Source organism: Leopardus geoffroyi, chromosome C2, assembly GCF_018350155.1.
Source record: "Leopardus geoffroyi isolate Oge1 chromosome C2, O.geoffroyi_Oge1_pat1.0, whole genome shotgun sequence".
Classification (NCBI taxonomy): Eukaryota; Metazoa; Chordata; class Mammalia; order Carnivora; family Felidae; genus Leopardus; species Leopardus geoffroyi.
This window is the reverse complement of record NC_059333.1, coordinates 58,692,461-58,708,997: the sequence shown is the minus strand read 5'-3', so window position 1 is coordinate 58,708,997 and position 16,537 is coordinate 58,692,461. Positions and strand designations below refer to the sequence as shown.

The window sequence follows — 16,537 nt, the reverse complement described above, 5'->3', positions numbered from 1 at the left end:
GATTTAGACCCTGTAAGTGAGTGTAAGGGAGCAATCTACATCGCCTCTAATGCTTGGCTTATGAAGAACCATATCAACGTGGACGTCAGACCCAGGGTCCGGCCTGCAGGGGAAAGAATGGTACGGAAGTAACAACCGCTCTTTCCTTCGACCGTCACCCGCTGTTTGATAAAACCACCCATTCAGCAAATACTTCCTGGGCCCCTTAAGAACTGGGGCTTCGGCTTGCTCATTCCGGGGTCCCCCCCCCACCCCGCCCGGAGTCCAGCATCATAAGCACAAGGTAGGTACTTTGCCCAAGTGACTCAAAGACCTTGTTCTGGAACTCCTGGCTTTAGGCTATCAGAGTGGGCAAAACTATGTCTAAACTTCCACTTCCGTGGCTGAGACACAGAATACAACCTGATCAGGGCTTCCTCAGAGGGAGCCTATAGTTGTACACCTTCAGCTTAAGCCTCATCCCGTCTTGCTGGCCCCGTGAATGGACGGAGGCCAGCCCCACGTGGCAAAGACCCTACGGCGAAGAATGAAGTTTACGTTTGAAGCCACAAGACTAACTTGTTTATTAGGTCTGTTCTAATAAGTTGAGGAGGGGAGTTTTTGGCAAATAAATAAATAAATAATCAGACAAAGGGAGACTCTTGGGCAAAAGAGGGAGCTCAGGAAGAGGAGGCGGAGTCTTTGCATAGTTCTAAATGAACACAAGGTGGCAGCAGTAGGCAACGCGGATTCTCAGCAGAAATGCAGCACTTGCAAAAACCAGAAACTGGGAGGCTTTGAGAAAGAGAAGGTCAGAAGGTGACTAACTATTTCTTTATCACAGAGACCGTGGTGTGGAACATTTGTCCTCTCTACGGGGGGGCAGGAGGCAGCATCTTACATGATCTGCCTGGGCATCCCGTACCCAGTCATGCCTGCCTGGGAGGCTCCCTTGTTGCTGCCCATCTGCAGGCCGATGACGTTCTGTCCCTGGCGAAGCTGCTCCTCTGAAAATCCTCTCCGATTCTGCTGGGCTTTCCTGGGCAGGGGAAGTGAGATGGAATAATGTCATTCTGACAGTTTTCAAGCCCTTCCCAAGACACGTAGTTAGAAAGACTCTATTGGGGTCACCAAACAGAACCCAAGGCCACCAAATAGAATAGCAGGCCCTATACTGAACTATAGTACTGATAGGAACTGTGATCCTACCCTGAGCTACAGTCCTACCTTGAGCAATGGCCACCATGGGCTATGACCCTACCATGAGCCAAGGCCCTACCCTGAGCTATAATCCTATCATGAGCTATGGTCCTACCTTGATCTATGAGTCCCTACCTGGTCTATGGCCCCAGCCTAAGCTATGGTCCTACTCTGATCATTATTCCTATCCTGGGCTATGTTCCTACCCTGGGCTATGGTCCTATCACGAGCTCTAGCCCTACTCCAAATAGGCCCTTCCATGACACAGGAGCTCTCCACTCCTTAGAACCCAGATGATTTTTCAGAATTTCCACGAAAGAGTCAGTGGCTTCTTTTCTGAAGACTTCACTCTCAGACAACTTTCCTGTCACCCTCTCTCTCAAAGTTACCTCAAGCCCTTGTGAAAATTACAGTCAGGTCTTCTTACAAAGCATGTCATAAATCCCATTCGGCCTTTCCCTGTGTAGGGCCAAGGATTAATGTTCCCGTTTTAGAGCTGTAGGACCTAGGAATTAAGGAGGGAAATTTTCTTACTCTTACCCAGAGGTCAACAAACTTCAGTAAAGAGCCAGGTAGTAATTAATTTTGGTTTTGTGGGTCATATAAACCACGATATGTCACTAGCAAAGCTGGGACTAAAAGCAGAGTTTCAACTGGCCAAAATCTAGGAGATTTTCAGACAAGGTTCATTTAAAATGACACAAGGGGGTAACTTTTTATAACTGTCTAGAAAAAGAAAGCCAGGTTAGGGAAATGAAGGGTCAATTATCTGCTACAAAGTACTCTTTTGTCTCCAAGGCCCCCTGAGCTATTGGGTGGCGTTTCACCTTCCTTGCTTCCTCCACCCTTGAAAACAAGGACAAGAAAATAAATCCTTTACTGATATGACCACATAATACATTATCCAGACCATGCCACTTTTGAAAGTGAAAGAGACAGCTATTAATAAATACGCTGGGGGGTTGCCTGGGAGGCTCAGTTGGTTAAACATCTGACTCTTGATTTTGGCTCAGTCATGATCTCACAATCTGTGGGATCAAGCCCCACATCAGGCTTTGTGCAGATAGTGTGGAGCCTGCTTGGGAGTCTCTCTCTCTCCCTTGCTCTCTGCCCCTCCCTGCTCATATGCACATGCTCTCTCTCTCTCTCTCTCAAAATGAACAAGTAAACATTAAAAAAAAATAAAGAAATACACTGGGACAACAGGCATTAACCAGGACATATGTTCCCTTCATTAAGTTCAAGAATAATAAGTTCAAGTAAATAAGTAAATAAATAAGTAAATAAATAGGGCTCCTTGGATCATAACAAAACCAAGTTCAGACCTCAAGCCACCTCTGAGAAAAGTCAGTCAGTCCTGCTCAGCCTCTGGAGAAACAGCACAGCCGGAGCCGGAGGGTCCCAGTATCCAGCAGGAAACCCCCAATCCTTTCTGCCCTGGGTGGGCTGTTGACCTGAATGACAGCATCAGTCTTCCCTTGTTCCTGGGGAATCAGCTGTGGGGGCCCTGAGTGCTTTGTGTTGAAATAGCCTCTAGCGCGCCAGATGCTCTTTCTCGTAAAAATCATCCTCCTCGGTTGCCGAGTGAAGAGTGGGGAGTGGTAGCAGGAAGGGATATTTACCTGTGAAACCAGGATGGCTCTCCCCTGTAGCAGCCATCATCCTTGGTGACTGCAACGCTGCCAAGAGCCATCAGAGTCCTCTGCACAGCCGCCATGTCCTTCCCTACAAGCCAACAAAGACATTAAAGCCAAGCATGTGTCAGGGCTAAGGAATCTGGAAGGATGGGGCTGGTCCTCTGGGAAGGAAGTTCTGATGGGAGGCTGTAGGCCGATCCCATTCAAGAGGAGGGATACCAAATACTTCTCAAAGCCCCGAAGATAACCATAGCAAAACTTCCCAGAAAAGAACAAAAAACTACCTGGCTAGTCTCTATGTGACTCGCCCAGTTTCTAACTCATTCATAGTTGCCGAATGAATAAAACCTTCCAAACACTTATCAGCCCAGATACAAGTAGGTCCCTGACCTGAGCAGAGGCCCTTGCCTCTGTGGGTTCTACAGACTGTGGCAAGGGGAAACCCTGTGGGTAGGCTTGCGAGCTGGTCCGCAGAGGACGATTTTCCTCAGGACTGGGGGTAGGGGGAAAAGGAAACTGGAAAGAAGTTGCTTGGTTGGATTCAATGTGCCAAACCCCAGGTGGCTCCTCTCTTTTTCTTTCTCTGGGTTAAAAGGGTCTAAAATCACCCATGTGCGTCAAATTGTATTCACTTGACGTATTCAATTGATTCAAAGGGTATTCACTTTGCTCTTTGGGCTGGAGGCCGGCAAACGAAGGCAAGCAAATCAACACAGAAAGCACTCAATGTGACACAAATGATAGGCCCTTTATTTTGTGCAGCTTGGAAGGAGCTAAATGGAAATAATAAATAGCTGCCGTGTGTGTGTGTGTGTGTGTGTGTGTGTGTGTGTGTGTGTCTGTGAGAGAGAGAGAGAGAGAGAGATGTGTGGTGTGCCCCTTCATACAGTGGGAAGGGGGGGGGGCATGCCCTGAAGAGCCCAGTGACCCTGAATCCACAGAGGAGGCAAGTGACCCTGAAAGTCAGCCTGTTCCTCTCATCCTCTCTCCTTTCCTCCCTCCCAGCTGACTGCCAGGCCCGCGGCTGGGAAAGATGCTACCTCGTGGTCAGCCCTGGATTAGACAGAGATCCGTGCACGGCACGGGATGTGGGGTGCAAAGCTCAAGGCACAGGGTTAGCAAGGAAGGCAGTGTTCAGTGGGGCGGGTAGGGTGGGGTGAGGGTGAAGCTGCAAAAGTTAAGGGCAAATACTAAAAGGCCCTCGTTGCACTGAGCAAACCATCTGTGCTCTCTCCCCCCACCGTGCTGCTGCGGCTTGGTCACTAGGGAATACAGAATTACAGGAGAAAGGCAGATGGTAAACAAGACTGGAGTAGAACTCTAATGAAATAAACAATTCAGGTCCACAGAGGAAGTCCAGTTCAGGATGTCCATCTATTCAAAGGGGAGAGAGAGAGAGAGAGAGAGAAAGAAAGAAAAAGAGTAGATTCATTTTCCCTCACTTTTCTTCCCTACCCCATTAACCACAGGGCGGTTTCAGGGATCCTGAGGCCTGGCCGGGTTAGCTGATAGTTACAGTGCTGGGGTGGGGGGTGGGGGTGGGGGGAGGAGGTGGGGGGGGAGTGCAGATCAGAACGGAAGTGTCTGGGCAGCAGATGGGTAGGGGAGGGCACAAGGAATCATAAGACTTAAGAGCAAACCCAGAGATGGTTACTAGAATGACTTCTCGTAGATAAAAAGCTTTTCTGTAATTGTCACTGTGTAACGCGATCCTTTTTTTTTTTTTTTTTTTTTTTAATTTTTTTTTTTCAACGTTTATTTATTTTTGGGACAGAGAGAGACAGAGCATGAACGGGGGAGGGGCAGAGAGAGAGGGAGACACAGAATCGGAAACAGGCTGCAGGCTCTGAGCCATCAGCCCAGAGCCCGACGCGGGGCTCGAACCCACAGACCGCGAGATCGTGACCTGGCTGAAGTCGGACGCTTAACCGACTGCGCCACCCAGGCGCCCCTCGCGATCCTTTTTTTTAATAGAGCTGTAGTGATGATATTCTGAGGGATCACTGTGGAAAGAGATGGAGAGAGGGTTTGCTCTTAAGCAGTGAGCCATTAAAGAGAACTTACAGCAAGAATTAAGCACAGGGAGGGTTGGGAAGGTTACAGTATACCATTCAACCCTACTCTGTACAAGGGCCACACAGGAAATCGGTTTCTGGTAGTTGGAAAGCACAGGTCTAGGAAGTCCAGGATCTGGGGGAACGTGCAGCCTGACAGCCAGCAACCCAGCCACAGATATGACCCTGGAGCCCCGGGTGCAGAGGCAGGTTGTGTTAGCACAAACCCAGCCCCCTTCACAGGGAGCTAGCTGGTGTCATACACACGGCATGAAACCAGGCAGGAAGGAGGGGGAAAAGTTGGCAAGGAAAGATATATCCTGGAAGGTGGGAAAGGAAGCAATTACACGATTGGGCAGAAGAAGCTAGGGAAGGAGGCGTCATTTGACAAAAACACATTGGAAAAGTTTTCCTTAAGAAAGGTCCCAAGGCAAGAGATTTGATATAAATTATAAGCCAGATATTTTTATATATGGTATCAAACCAGTGGAATTGATATTATTCCCTCCAGTGTATGAATGGGAAAATGAATTCAGGGAGGTTAATTAATGAGCCCAGAGTCACTCAGCAAGTAAACCAGAGCCTGGCTCTAGCTCAGGTGTCTGAATGCAAAGCCCACAAACAGTCCACTAGGCCACCATCAGCCATGGGTCCCCACTGCAGGTTGGTTGTGGTGGCACATTCCTTGGTGATCAGAGATAACCTGCAGGGGTGGCAGTGGCTGTGTGAGGACCAGGCCAGAGGGAATGCACAGGGGGACAAAACTGGGTCACTGTTCTTGCGCCTCATAAGTTCAACAGTACCAACCCCGAGAGCCATAAGTGTCTGAGCGTTTTTGTCTGAAATAATTTCCCCAGGTCGCAACTCAAATAAGGTTAAAGCGAGAAGAAGAGTTGGGGCCTAGAGTCCCCCATCAGTGTGCCGGTCAAGTTCATCCTGGCCAAGATTCTAAGTAACACTATGAGCAGGAATCTGCCCCTCTAACTTGTCTATCTTGCTTTCCTGGCATGTCTACTCAGCTTTCTAACAGACATCCCTCATGAAATCCAGCACGAAAGTGCTGAAATGGCGAGAGGGCCTTTTTCTAGCCTCACCTCTCTTGCCAGTTCAGAAGCCCAGATCACATGCTGCTGGAAGGAAGGGACCATTTGTAGAGGCTGATTTCTATAACTGGGGGTCACATATTAAATGTCCAAAGGAGCAGTGAGGTTAAGGAAGATCTGTGAATCTTATAACCATCTGCCTAGAACACGGCCTACTTCAGAACAAGGTTTCCCAAGCCTCTTGGACTATTTATGGGATAGTGTGGGGGACATCTCTTTAAAAATATGAATTTTGAGGTCATTCCCCTTAGAGATGGATTCAGTAGGCCTGGGGAGAGGCCTGGGAGTTTATATTTGTAGTAAGCTCTCCAGGTGATTTACACCATTAGGCAAGTTTGAGAAGCATGGTGGCTCTCAAACTAGACTGATTACCAGAAATACCTGAGAATGCGGGGCGCCTGGGTGGCTCAGTCGGTTAAGCATCTGACTTCTGCTCAGGTCATAATCTCATGGTTCGTGGGTTCAAGCTCAGAGCCTGGAGCCTGCTTCAGATTCTGTGTCCCCTCTCTCTCTGCCCCTCCCCAGCTCACACTCTGTCTCTCTCTCTCTCAAACATAAATGAACGTTAAAAAAAAAAAAAAAGAAAAAGAAATACCTGCGAATCTTAAAAATTCTGATTCTGGAGCAATCTGCTGAGATGACTCAGATACAGCCAGATGGAGAGGCAAGCATTGTTCCACTACTTGGGTTTTCACTTGTTAAAAACATTTTCGAGGTCTAGCACACGGTAAGTGCTACACGCTATTCCTTAAGCAAAAACTCCTCCCTTCGGAGACATCTTGCGCAAAGTCAAATGGTAAAGTCAATAATTAGAAGGGCTCTGATCCAAGCTGGGAGCCAGCTCGGAGTCCGGCAGCTTGGAATCTCTTTGCTCCCTGAAAGCTACACCCTAGATACTTTGGCAAGGCAGCCTGAAAACACTGCTCAAGGCTATTCTTCCAAGAAAAAAGAAAAAAGAAAAAAAAAGAAGAAGACTCTCCTAAAAGAAGTAGCGACCACTGGGAAGGACTGGGAATTTTCTAGATGCTGAGTCCTTGGTGGTGACCTAAAAGCGAGACCACTGGCCATAAAAAGGGAAGTGACACATGGAATCGGAGGGGCCAAATGTGCATTACCAGCTCAGCACTTTGATCAGGTGAGCTGGACTCTTCTAGCCTCCTCTTACAGGAGGGGCTGATATTTAGACTTGCAATCATAAAAAATGAGATGGTGGTGTAGCAGCCTCCCTTGTACTCAACCTGGCAAACCTTTGCTCAGTCAACTGAATGTGCCCTCTTTCCTGCATTAGCACAAAGCGGTGTTTCCCCAAGTGTGGTCTTGTACTTCAGACTACTGAATGATAACTTCCGGGGGGGTGGGTGGGGCCGAGGGCTCTGCAACCATAAGGCTCTCCCCCCCCACCCCCCAACCAGGGGGTTTGAGCGCTATTACCATAAAGGGAGCCTGCCTGGGATTCGCTGTCTCCCTCTTTCTCTGCCCCTCCCCTGCTAGTGCTCTCTCTCACTCTCTAAATAAATAAATAAATGCGTGGTTTTAAAAAATACAAGTGTTTCACAGTTTACAGTCAAAACTTTTGCTTCAGAGCTACTTTGTTTTGTTATCCGCCTTGACTCATCTGTGTTACTCTTGGAATACTGGCTGTTTTCATCTTTCTGGTATCATTTCTGTTTTCCTTGAGTAATAACTTAGGCACAGCCCCCAATTCTCTCCTCAAGATTGAGAAAATATTACTACGGTCAAAGGAGAAATGTCAGAGAGTAGGCTGGGCTTGCTCTGTGAGTTTCACAAATTTTTGTCGCTTGCCTTTCTGCAGACACTCTGTTGGTTCTCAAAGCCAGGTTCCCAGACCAGCAGAAGCAGCATCACCTATGAATTGGTAAGCAATGCAAATTTCTGGGCCCTACCCCAGATTAAATACCTCAGAAACACTGGGGCTGTGTTTTCGTAAACCTACCAGGCTCGAGGTTGAGAACCATGGCTGAAGGAAAAACCCGCCAAACAAAGTCACGAGCAGCGGAGGCTGTTCTGACAGAAAAGGAGACGGCAAGCAGCAGGCACGTTATGATGACTCAAGTCACTACAGGTACCTCACAAGACCCCCAATTGTCTCTCGAGTTGGGTGAAATGTTCCCTTGTTCTTGCTGTTATGGAATGACACATATAGAGCCACCTCCCCAGAGAATATATTTGGACTGCCAGGTACTCCCCCCCCCCCCGCAATATAAACCACACTCTTCCCCGACTCCTAGTCATCAAGGAAAGGGAACAGGGGGGCAGGGCAAAACCATGTGGCCAGGATCCTTGTCAGTAGGACTCCTGAGAAAAGTAATCAGATTGGATTGATCTTTGAGTCTTGCCTGCTCTGACATTCTAGAATTCTACATGTCTAACGCTTGTTCACCATGTGGCTGTGCAAAGAACCCAAAAGGTAGTTGCTGATGGACTTATAGTATAGGGGGAAGGAAGCCAACATTTATTAGGTGTCTATTAGCCAGGCACGGTCACAGGCATTTTACACATTTAATCCTTACAAGAACCTTCCGAGGAAGGTGCTAGACTTATTTACAGAGAAGGAAACTGAGGCTCTGAGTAGCTGAGCACTGAAACAAGTTCACAAAGTTGGCATGTAGCTAAAGAGCTTCAACCCATCTATCTCACTCCAAACTCATGCTCTTTACACTGTACCAAGATCTTCTGGGTCTGGAATTGGCAAAGCAATATATTCTGGGGAAAGATGTCAAGAGGGTAATGACCACAGGATAGAAAAAAGTCAGTAAGGTGACCCGTGAAGCCGGCTCCTCCATATTGGAGGCCGGCCGATGCAGTGAAGGCACCACACGACAGACAGAGGGCCAATGCCATCCAGGCAACACTACCGGCTTCTGTATGAAGCCATTAATGAAGTCCATCTGTTCCAAGGCAGAATATGTGCCTTTCCAGCCTTGCTCCCGCCACCCTCATTTTCAATTTGTCCTAAAAGGGGACAGGGCAATGACTGTAGTAATGTTTACCTTGCCACCGTATATTATGCTCTACGGTTGCCAGACACTTTGCTAAGCAACTTCTAATGCATCATCCCCTTTAATCCCCATGTCAACCCTGTGAAATAGCTGAGAAAATCAAAGCTTAGAAAAGTTAATTGATAAGTGGTGGACCAGAGATGTGAACCAGGCGGTCTTAGAAATCTGTGTTGTGCCACCTTCCAGGGTAAGTTTTCTTTGAGTCTTTCTGACCAGCACACCCCCTAGTTCTCCCGTGTTCTCTCTCATTCTCTGTCTCTCTCACACACAAACACACATACTTCCTTTTCCTGCTCCTCCCTCGTCTCCTTCTCACTTTCCCTCCACAGAAAAGACACTGACGTCTAAGCTCCGGTATGCTTTCCTGAGTCATGGGCAGCTGAGACAGCCCCACTCCCACCCCCTCCCAGCACCCCCCACAAATCCAGAAGGAACCTGCCAGCATCCACCTGCCCTCATGCAAGAGAAAGACTTCTTCAGTCCTCTCTCAGGGCTCTAAGCGGCCCCAGCTTCCTCCCCAGTCCTGAAAGGGATTGCTCACGCCCAGCTTCCTCCCAGAGGAACTTCAGTAGCTCTGTCTCTAATATCCTTTGGTTGGGTTGTTTTCTGGGCCGTTGTTCAGGCCCGGGGTTCCTTTTTAAAGCCCAGGACCTTTTATTCTGGTTGCTCCTAAGTCCATTCCAAACATCTCACTGTGCATCGAACAGGGGTTTCAGGATAATGGGTCCATTTGGGGCCCCTGCCTGTCTAACTGAAGCCTAAATGGGAGGGCGTCTTGCAAGCCTGGCCTCCTGCAGCTTCATTTGTCTGCAACCTCAGAGCAACATGGAGTCACTGGGCAGCCGTGGGCAAGCAGAACCCTACTGGGAAGATGCCAAGTGGGGGAGATGGGGGGCAGGGGGCAGAGAGCTGTTGAGCATAAAATGCCTGCAGAGGAGGAAGAGAAGTGCCCAAGCGAGAAGGGCTGGACCCGCAGCAGCCACAGCCACCACACCCCCAGTGCGTGGCATCAGGAGGGAATGGGAATAAACGGAAAACCACCGTCGGAGCAGTAGGGGGGATGCGGCACGAAGCTAAGCAAATGGCCAGCTTGATAGCTGTGTGAGTAGACACGGGCACCCTCACGCTGACACATGCCGACCCTGCCTTGCAGCATCCCTTTGATTCAGGCTTGCTCATCCCCAGACACGAGCGACAACTGGCTCTGGCAGGAAGCACCCAGCCTCTCTCACTCAGTACCCTGGGTCTCACCCTGGCCTTGCTCAAGGCCAAGCCCGTCCCTCCCTTCTCTGCCCAAAGCAACCCACTTTCCTACCTCTTGCTCCATTGTATGGTAACCAGCTCTGGCTTGAGCCTCGGTCAGTGATCCAGAGGCCCCCTCCCTTAGAATGACTCTTCCAGAACCTCAGTCCTCCCATGAAGGGGCCCACGGGAGGCCGTGGACACTCCCAGGCATCTGCTTTGTTAGTGTCAGTCATGGTTACCTATACTCGGTCAGCCACCCTTGGAGTGAATCCCCTTCCTTTTTTCCTTTAAAGCTTCATCCTTTTTTGCCCTGGCTCCGTGTCTGCCTGGTTTCCTTTTTCTAGGAGTATTAACCTGGCTTGGAGCCCACCTGTCCACGACCCTACCTTAGGCGACCACAGTCTCATTCATGCTTCTTGACCTCCCTCTCCCTTAAGAAGTATGAACACACAGGGCTGGGACAGGTGGTGTAGACCTCCCCCTGCTCTGTTAATCAGGGACCGTGGCTCCCTACACCCCTCCTCGTCACTGCCAGCACCTCCGGGATGTAAAGTTTACGTGCGCGATCTCTGATAAAAGTGGAAAGGCGAGTAAAACATCGTCAGTCGCGTAAAGACAGAGAAGCAAGCTCGGGGTCCACGTCTCCCACAGACTTCCCAGTTTCCTTCTCTTCCTACATACTTCCTGCGCTTGGTGGGGGGCTCACCCTTCTATTCACATGAACTCCTGATCCAGGGGCTCCATCCTTCTGTCCCACACAGTCCTGACTCCTCCTCCTCCTTCTCTTCTTCATCCTCCTGTTATGACTCACCAGCACACTCATGGTGCAGGTGCAGGAAACAGCCTCCTGGTCAAAGCATGACAGGGCAGACTAGTTGAGGCCCTATTTTCTGGCCTCAGAGAGTTCAAGTTTGAGCCCTGGCTCTGCTAATTACAGGCCATACGATGCGTACAAGTACTCATGGACAAGCTTCAGCTTCATCCTCTTTGAAATGGGAAAATTAATAACACCTCATAGAACTGGAGGAGAATTAATTGGCATTACACAGTAAAGTACTTGTTCCACGCCTACAGTACAGGGAAATATCAATAGGCAGGGGCTCTCTTTATTAGCTGGGAAAATCATCATCGTTTTGGTCTAAAGAGCAGAAACCAAGTCTCAACTGTGACAGTCATGAGATTTGGAAGTGAGTAGCCAAGAAGTCCAATGGCCTGGCCTGAAGGTCTGGATATCTGACTTTCTAAGTAATGGCAAAACACAGGTTACGTGATGGGTGTCTTGGGATTTTAACAACTCACGTGTGAGAGAAACAGGAAATACCAGCTCTCTGCCTGACACAGAGGGGGTGTAAGGGTTAAGGAGGCAATTGTTTCTTTAGAAGTTGTTTAGTAGGATGGTCCTCTGCTAGAAATCTGTTTCATCCATCATCTAAATACCTCTTGAAATACCATGTCTCCCGATCACAGGAAACTTACCCCCTTCTCACTATCAGGGGGGCCATTTGGGTCACTGCCCTGGGCATCCTATTGGGCGCACCACTGATAACAGCTAGGGACTGAGCATGAGCGAGCAGAGCCTACCTGGAAGGCCTGCTTGAACTGTTCCATAGCTCCAGTGCCTGGCCAGCCTGGCGTGGAACCGTTGCGTGGATGGGCACACACATTTGGGCCCAGGGGAACACTAAGCACTATGACCACAGGTCCCAACTTCTTGGGCCGTGTCTCCATTCACACCATTTCCCCCAGTAATGGTGGACTGTCAAATACGTCCAGAAATGTGATTTGACTTTTGTGCCTCATAAGACTTATGCCTCACAAGTCAATTCACAAATGTGAAAGAAAAAAAAAAATCACGTTTCACACTTTCTGAGCAGAATATATATCTGGAAGGGATAGTCACCAAGCCCTCAGATAATAGTTTCGTAAAAGGTTGGGGTGCTCTTGATTTCTCAGACTGAATGACAGACCGCACCAGGCGGCTTTGTCTACGAGCCCTGTTGCTGCCGGTGAGTCAGAAGCATGCTCGCCACCCACCCCCCCTTCTCTTCCAGTAGCTACCATTTGTTCAGAAAGAGTACGTTGAGGGAGGGGTAACAGGAATGAAAGGCATCCATGTAACCATTTTAGCTTTCTCTCCATGGAGGCTTCTGTTTACGTGCTGGTTTGCTGAGGTCCCCCGCCATGTCCCCAGGGTGCGCCTTCCCTCAGAGGAGGGTAGCCTTGTCAATAGAATATCACAAAGCGGTAAGCTAACAGTGCCCTGGGGTCACAGTGGATAACCCCCATTCCACCCCCACCCTCCACCCCCACAGGGGCACACACAGGCATAAGGAAGAACACTGTGAACAGGTTTCCCAAAGAGATGGCCAAAGTGGAGGGGGAGGGGGAATAACCCCAAAGGCATGAGGGCTGTTTACCTTCCCATAGATCCACCGTCTGAAAAATGTCAGTGGTCCTGACACCGTAGATTTCTGCAGCTTTTAGGAACTGGGAGATTTGCTCCATCTGCTTAAAAGCCATCTTTGATTCTGAGATCTTGGGAATGGGCTCCTGTCCCGGTGGGTATAAACTGTTTATCAGCTTGCACAGGACCTGAAGAGAGAAAGGGGAGACAAAATCAATGTTTCCCTTTGTATTTATCCATCATTAATGCAAAGTGAGTCCTAGGCCTATAGCGCACAGTTTCCGGGTTTGGGCAGAGGCAAGTCTTGAGCCCCAGGAAGGCACGGCTCCGGGCTGGGTGGCCAGGTTCCCACGCCAAACCCCAGAGACCCAGGTGGCCTCACTCCCAGGGCTGCTCCTGGCTACAGTGGGTCCTGCATCCTGGGAACCCCCTTCCCTGCTGGCTCCTCCCTTCCTTTCTCTGGGGGAGGGAAAGAATGTTTACAAATAGGGAACAATGTGTGGTGATGAGCCTGTGATTTCCAGACTTTCAATGGAAGGAGGAGAGGTCAAATAATAGAATCGAATATTATTTCTTCTCTCAAAGGGCAGATCAGAATCAGCCTTCAATAACTCAACCCATATGTGCCAATGAGGTATAGAAGAGCTGAACCGGGTACCCTCCTCCTAGATGCTTGTAACCCAAGTCCTGGGCGACCCAACAGAAACGTAGGATAGCTGTTATGTAACAGTAAATCACAGCCTGCGGGGAAAAGATGGGCTTGTTCGAATCAGCAGTCTCCAACCCCCAAACGCACGAGAGCATCTGGTCAGAAAAGCAGTTACCAAGTAAGGATTTCCTTCGGTTTCTTGAGAACCCATGCATTGAAGACATCCAGCACCCCAGGCAGCAACCCCAGGATGGGAAGGTGGTTAGTCTCTCTGACCCTTTCTTTTGTTGTACTTTGTAACTAACCCATTCCCCGGGGGGAGGAATAATTATTCCCCCCCCCCCCACCCCACGCGCTGATGGACCAAAAGTCTGGAGTAATCTAAGGGAAATCCTTATCTGATTATTCCCACTGGAGAAAGCAAAAAGGGCTTTTAATTTGGCAACAACTCCCAAGGAAGCTGCCATGTCTCAGGTGGGTGGAGAGTCCTTAAGCTAGGAAGGGAATTGTGCGGGGAGCGCAGACCTTCCACCCCGAAGAAATAAAGGCATTTCCATTCTCACCCCGCGAGACACAGAGTTTGGCAGCCGCAGCTCCACCTGCAGCCTCCTGGTAGAAGAGAAAGTCCAGGAGGGGTTCCCAGCCCACTGCCCTGGCCACCAAGATCGCCGCCGGCCTTACCGTCCCGTCCATTAACCATTTCTGAAAATGGGCCCTGCCGGGGGGCGGGTGCTCTATGTCCTCGGCGCACTGCAGGATGATCCAGTCCACCAGCTTGTTCTCCAGGTCCGCATCGTACTTCTGCTCGATCTTCTCCTGCACCTCTCGGCTTAAGCCATAGCTCGGGCCCCTGTTAGCCATCTCTGGAAGAGAAGAGAGGACACGCGCGGCATCCACACAATAGCAGCAGCGGCCCGGCTCCCTGCGAACGGGGGCTGGGACGTGGCTGGGCAGCCTGGCCCAGCAGCAGCAAAGCGGGCAGAAAGCCGGGCGTGGTTTAAATCAAGGAGCCAATGAAGCCACTGGGGTTTCACCTACCAACGCGAAGGGAAAGCGCAGCCACGCGCCAGTGACTCTAGAATAAAGCCCCTGCTGGTCCAGGGGGGCTGGAACGCCCCTCTCGGTCCCGCCTATCGATGGGATGAGATGAGGTGATGTACAAGGACTCACAATCAAGGCTGAAACCCCAGGCAGCAAGGGGGCTGGGTGGTGGTCGTGGCGTCCCCTCTCCAGAAGCACTTTGCAGAGACGGGGATCCTGAAATGGGAGAGAGCAGGTAATTAACAGGAAGGAAGGAAGGCCGCCTTGACGTTCAGTTGCTGATGCTGCATGGCGCCTGGAAGAATGGTACACTGATTCGATTTTCTTCTAGCTGAGGAGGGTCAAACCGGGGCCGTTGCTAAGAGCCCTCCAAAAAGCCAGCCCTCTCGTATGTCAGTCAATCCCGCCCACCTCCCTCCCGCTGAGAGCTTCTTTCTGGCTGCACAATTCTTTCCCCTCCTCTGGGGGAGACAGCCGATTGTATACGAGGCCGGAGCACAGCTGCACAAGGCCTGGGGCCTAGTGGAGGGTCCATTCTGTCAGCTGTCCATCTGTCAGGAGTTGCCAGACCACTTTCCCTCTGCCCTGGGGTAACAGTTGTCTGGCTGGACAAGAGGGGAGGAGCTGAGAGCTGCATCCATTAACTTGTTCAGCTGCCAGCCAGATTTCAGCTGGAAACTTCCATCCTGGCCGTAACTGTTGTGCCTCAGTTTGACTTATCCGAAGAATGAACCTTTTAAATGCTATTTTTAATAGAAAGATACTAAGAGCATGTTCTATAAAGAAACAAAGCTCGGGGCGCCTGGGTGGCGCAGTCGGTTAAGCGTCTTAGGTCACGATCTCGCGGTCCGTGAGTTCGAGCCCCGCGTCGGGCTCTGGGCTGATGGCTCAGAGCCTGGAGCCTGTTTCCGATTCTGTGTCTCCCTCTCTCTCTGCCCCTCCCCCGTTCATGCTCTGTCTCTCTCTGTCCCGAAAATAAATAAACGTTGAAAAAAAAATTAAAAAAAAAAAAAAAAAGAAACAAAGCTCACTGTCAATGTACTAAGAGCTCGTGGAGTGAAAGGTTTTGGTAGCGTGTAACCATTTCATCTGTGTGTTTTAGTCAAGGACCTGTCAGGCCCCACTGTGGTAACTGATTGGTCAAACAAGACCAGAGGAGTAATCAACTTAGATCTAAGTTGGCCTGAAATTTTTATAACTGCTCAAGAACTTGGCAATCTGTCTTCCTAGACTGTAAGTGACTTGGGGGTACAAGTCTCATTGGTGTTGTGGGAGTCTCTGGGTCCTTTTCATGAGAAAAACACTCAAACATCTGTTCTTTTGGTTCATGCAGCAAATATGATTTGAGCGCTTAACTATGCCAAGTATTGTGCTGGAGAAGAATCAAATTGAATTCTTGCCCCTGGAACCAGTTGACTTGGGCACATTAGATAAAGCAATTCTGGTGCACAGGAAGGTAATCTTTGTCCCTGCGCAAAATTGGTTGAAAGCTAGGCAGGGAATGACACCTCAAATAATACATGTATGGAGAGGTATCTCCTACCCACTGGGGCCTGGACTAGTGAAAATGTAATCACTTTGTAGACATGTGGGTGGTATGCCTGAGAAAGACTTTGTGGTCAGTAGCTGAAGGCCTGGAGAGAGAATTTTGAAACATAAAGGTCTGGGAGAGAATCAGCTTTGAGGAGAGCAGTGGGTTTAGAAAAAGGCACAGAAAGGACTGACTAATGCTGAATGGAATCATCGGTTGAAGAAGCTCTAAAGACGGCAGAACTGTCTCTGGAGCCTTGGGGCTTAGGGGAAGAGCTTAGAGCAGGGAAATTGTCAGCAGAATTTTGGAAGTTACTGGGTTGCATCTTGGGTGGCAGCAGTAAGGTCAATGAGGTCCAAACAAAAGACATGTTACTTTCTCTGTGGCTGGAATTGCTCTAAGGAAGAGGTTGGCTTGTTATATAAAGCTAAAAACAATTCTGAAAGATGTACATGTACATTTACCTTCCTTTTTCTTTTTTCTCTTCTTTCTTCTTTCTTTCTCTTTTCTTTCTTTCTCTTCTATCCTTTTTTCTCTTCTTTCTTTCTTTCTCTTTTCTTTCTTCTTTCTTTCTTTCTTTCTTTCTTTCTTTCTTTCTTTCTCTTTCTCTTCTATCCTTCTTTCTTTCTCTCTTCTTTCTTTCGCAGATCTTTTGTACCCATTTCTTTCCACTG

The 16,537-nt window shown here is 49.2% G+C and overlaps 1 protein-coding gene across 1 annotated transcript; it reads right to left on the bottom strand.

Annotated features, from left to right (window-relative positions):
* Positions 1–538: 538 nt before the first annotated feature.
* TAGLN3 (transgelin 3) lies at positions 539–14,310 on the bottom strand. Its single transcript, XM_045502015.1, has 4 exons — positions 13,973–14,310; positions 12,656–12,830; positions 2,802–2,904; positions 539–1,018 (listed from the first exon to the last, which is right to left on the bottom strand). The coding sequence occupies exons 1-4, from the start codon at positions 14,150–14,152 to the stop codon at positions 877–879; spliced, it is 600 nt and encodes a 199-aa protein (XP_045357971.1). The 5' UTR covers positions 14,153–14,310; the 3' UTR covers positions 539–876.
* Positions 14,311–16,537: the final 2,227 nt, after the last annotated feature.

What these genes read in the sequence shown, in the direction of transcription:
- TAGLN3 (XM_045502015.1), bottom strand. Translation starts at nt 14,152, where the DNA reads ATGGCTAACAGGGGCCCGAGCTATGGCTTAAGCCGAGAGGTGCAGGAG. An exon ending in AATGGTTAATGGACGGGACG is followed by an intron (nt 12,831 to 13,972) that starts GTAAGGCCGGCG and finishes TTCTCTCTTCAG; the next exon opens with GTCCTGTGCAAGCTGATAAA. An exon ending in GAGCCATCCTGGTTTCACAG is followed by an intron (nt 1,019 to 2,801) that starts GTAAATATCCCT and finishes TCCCCTGCCCAG; the next exon opens with GAAAGCCCAGCAGAATCGGA.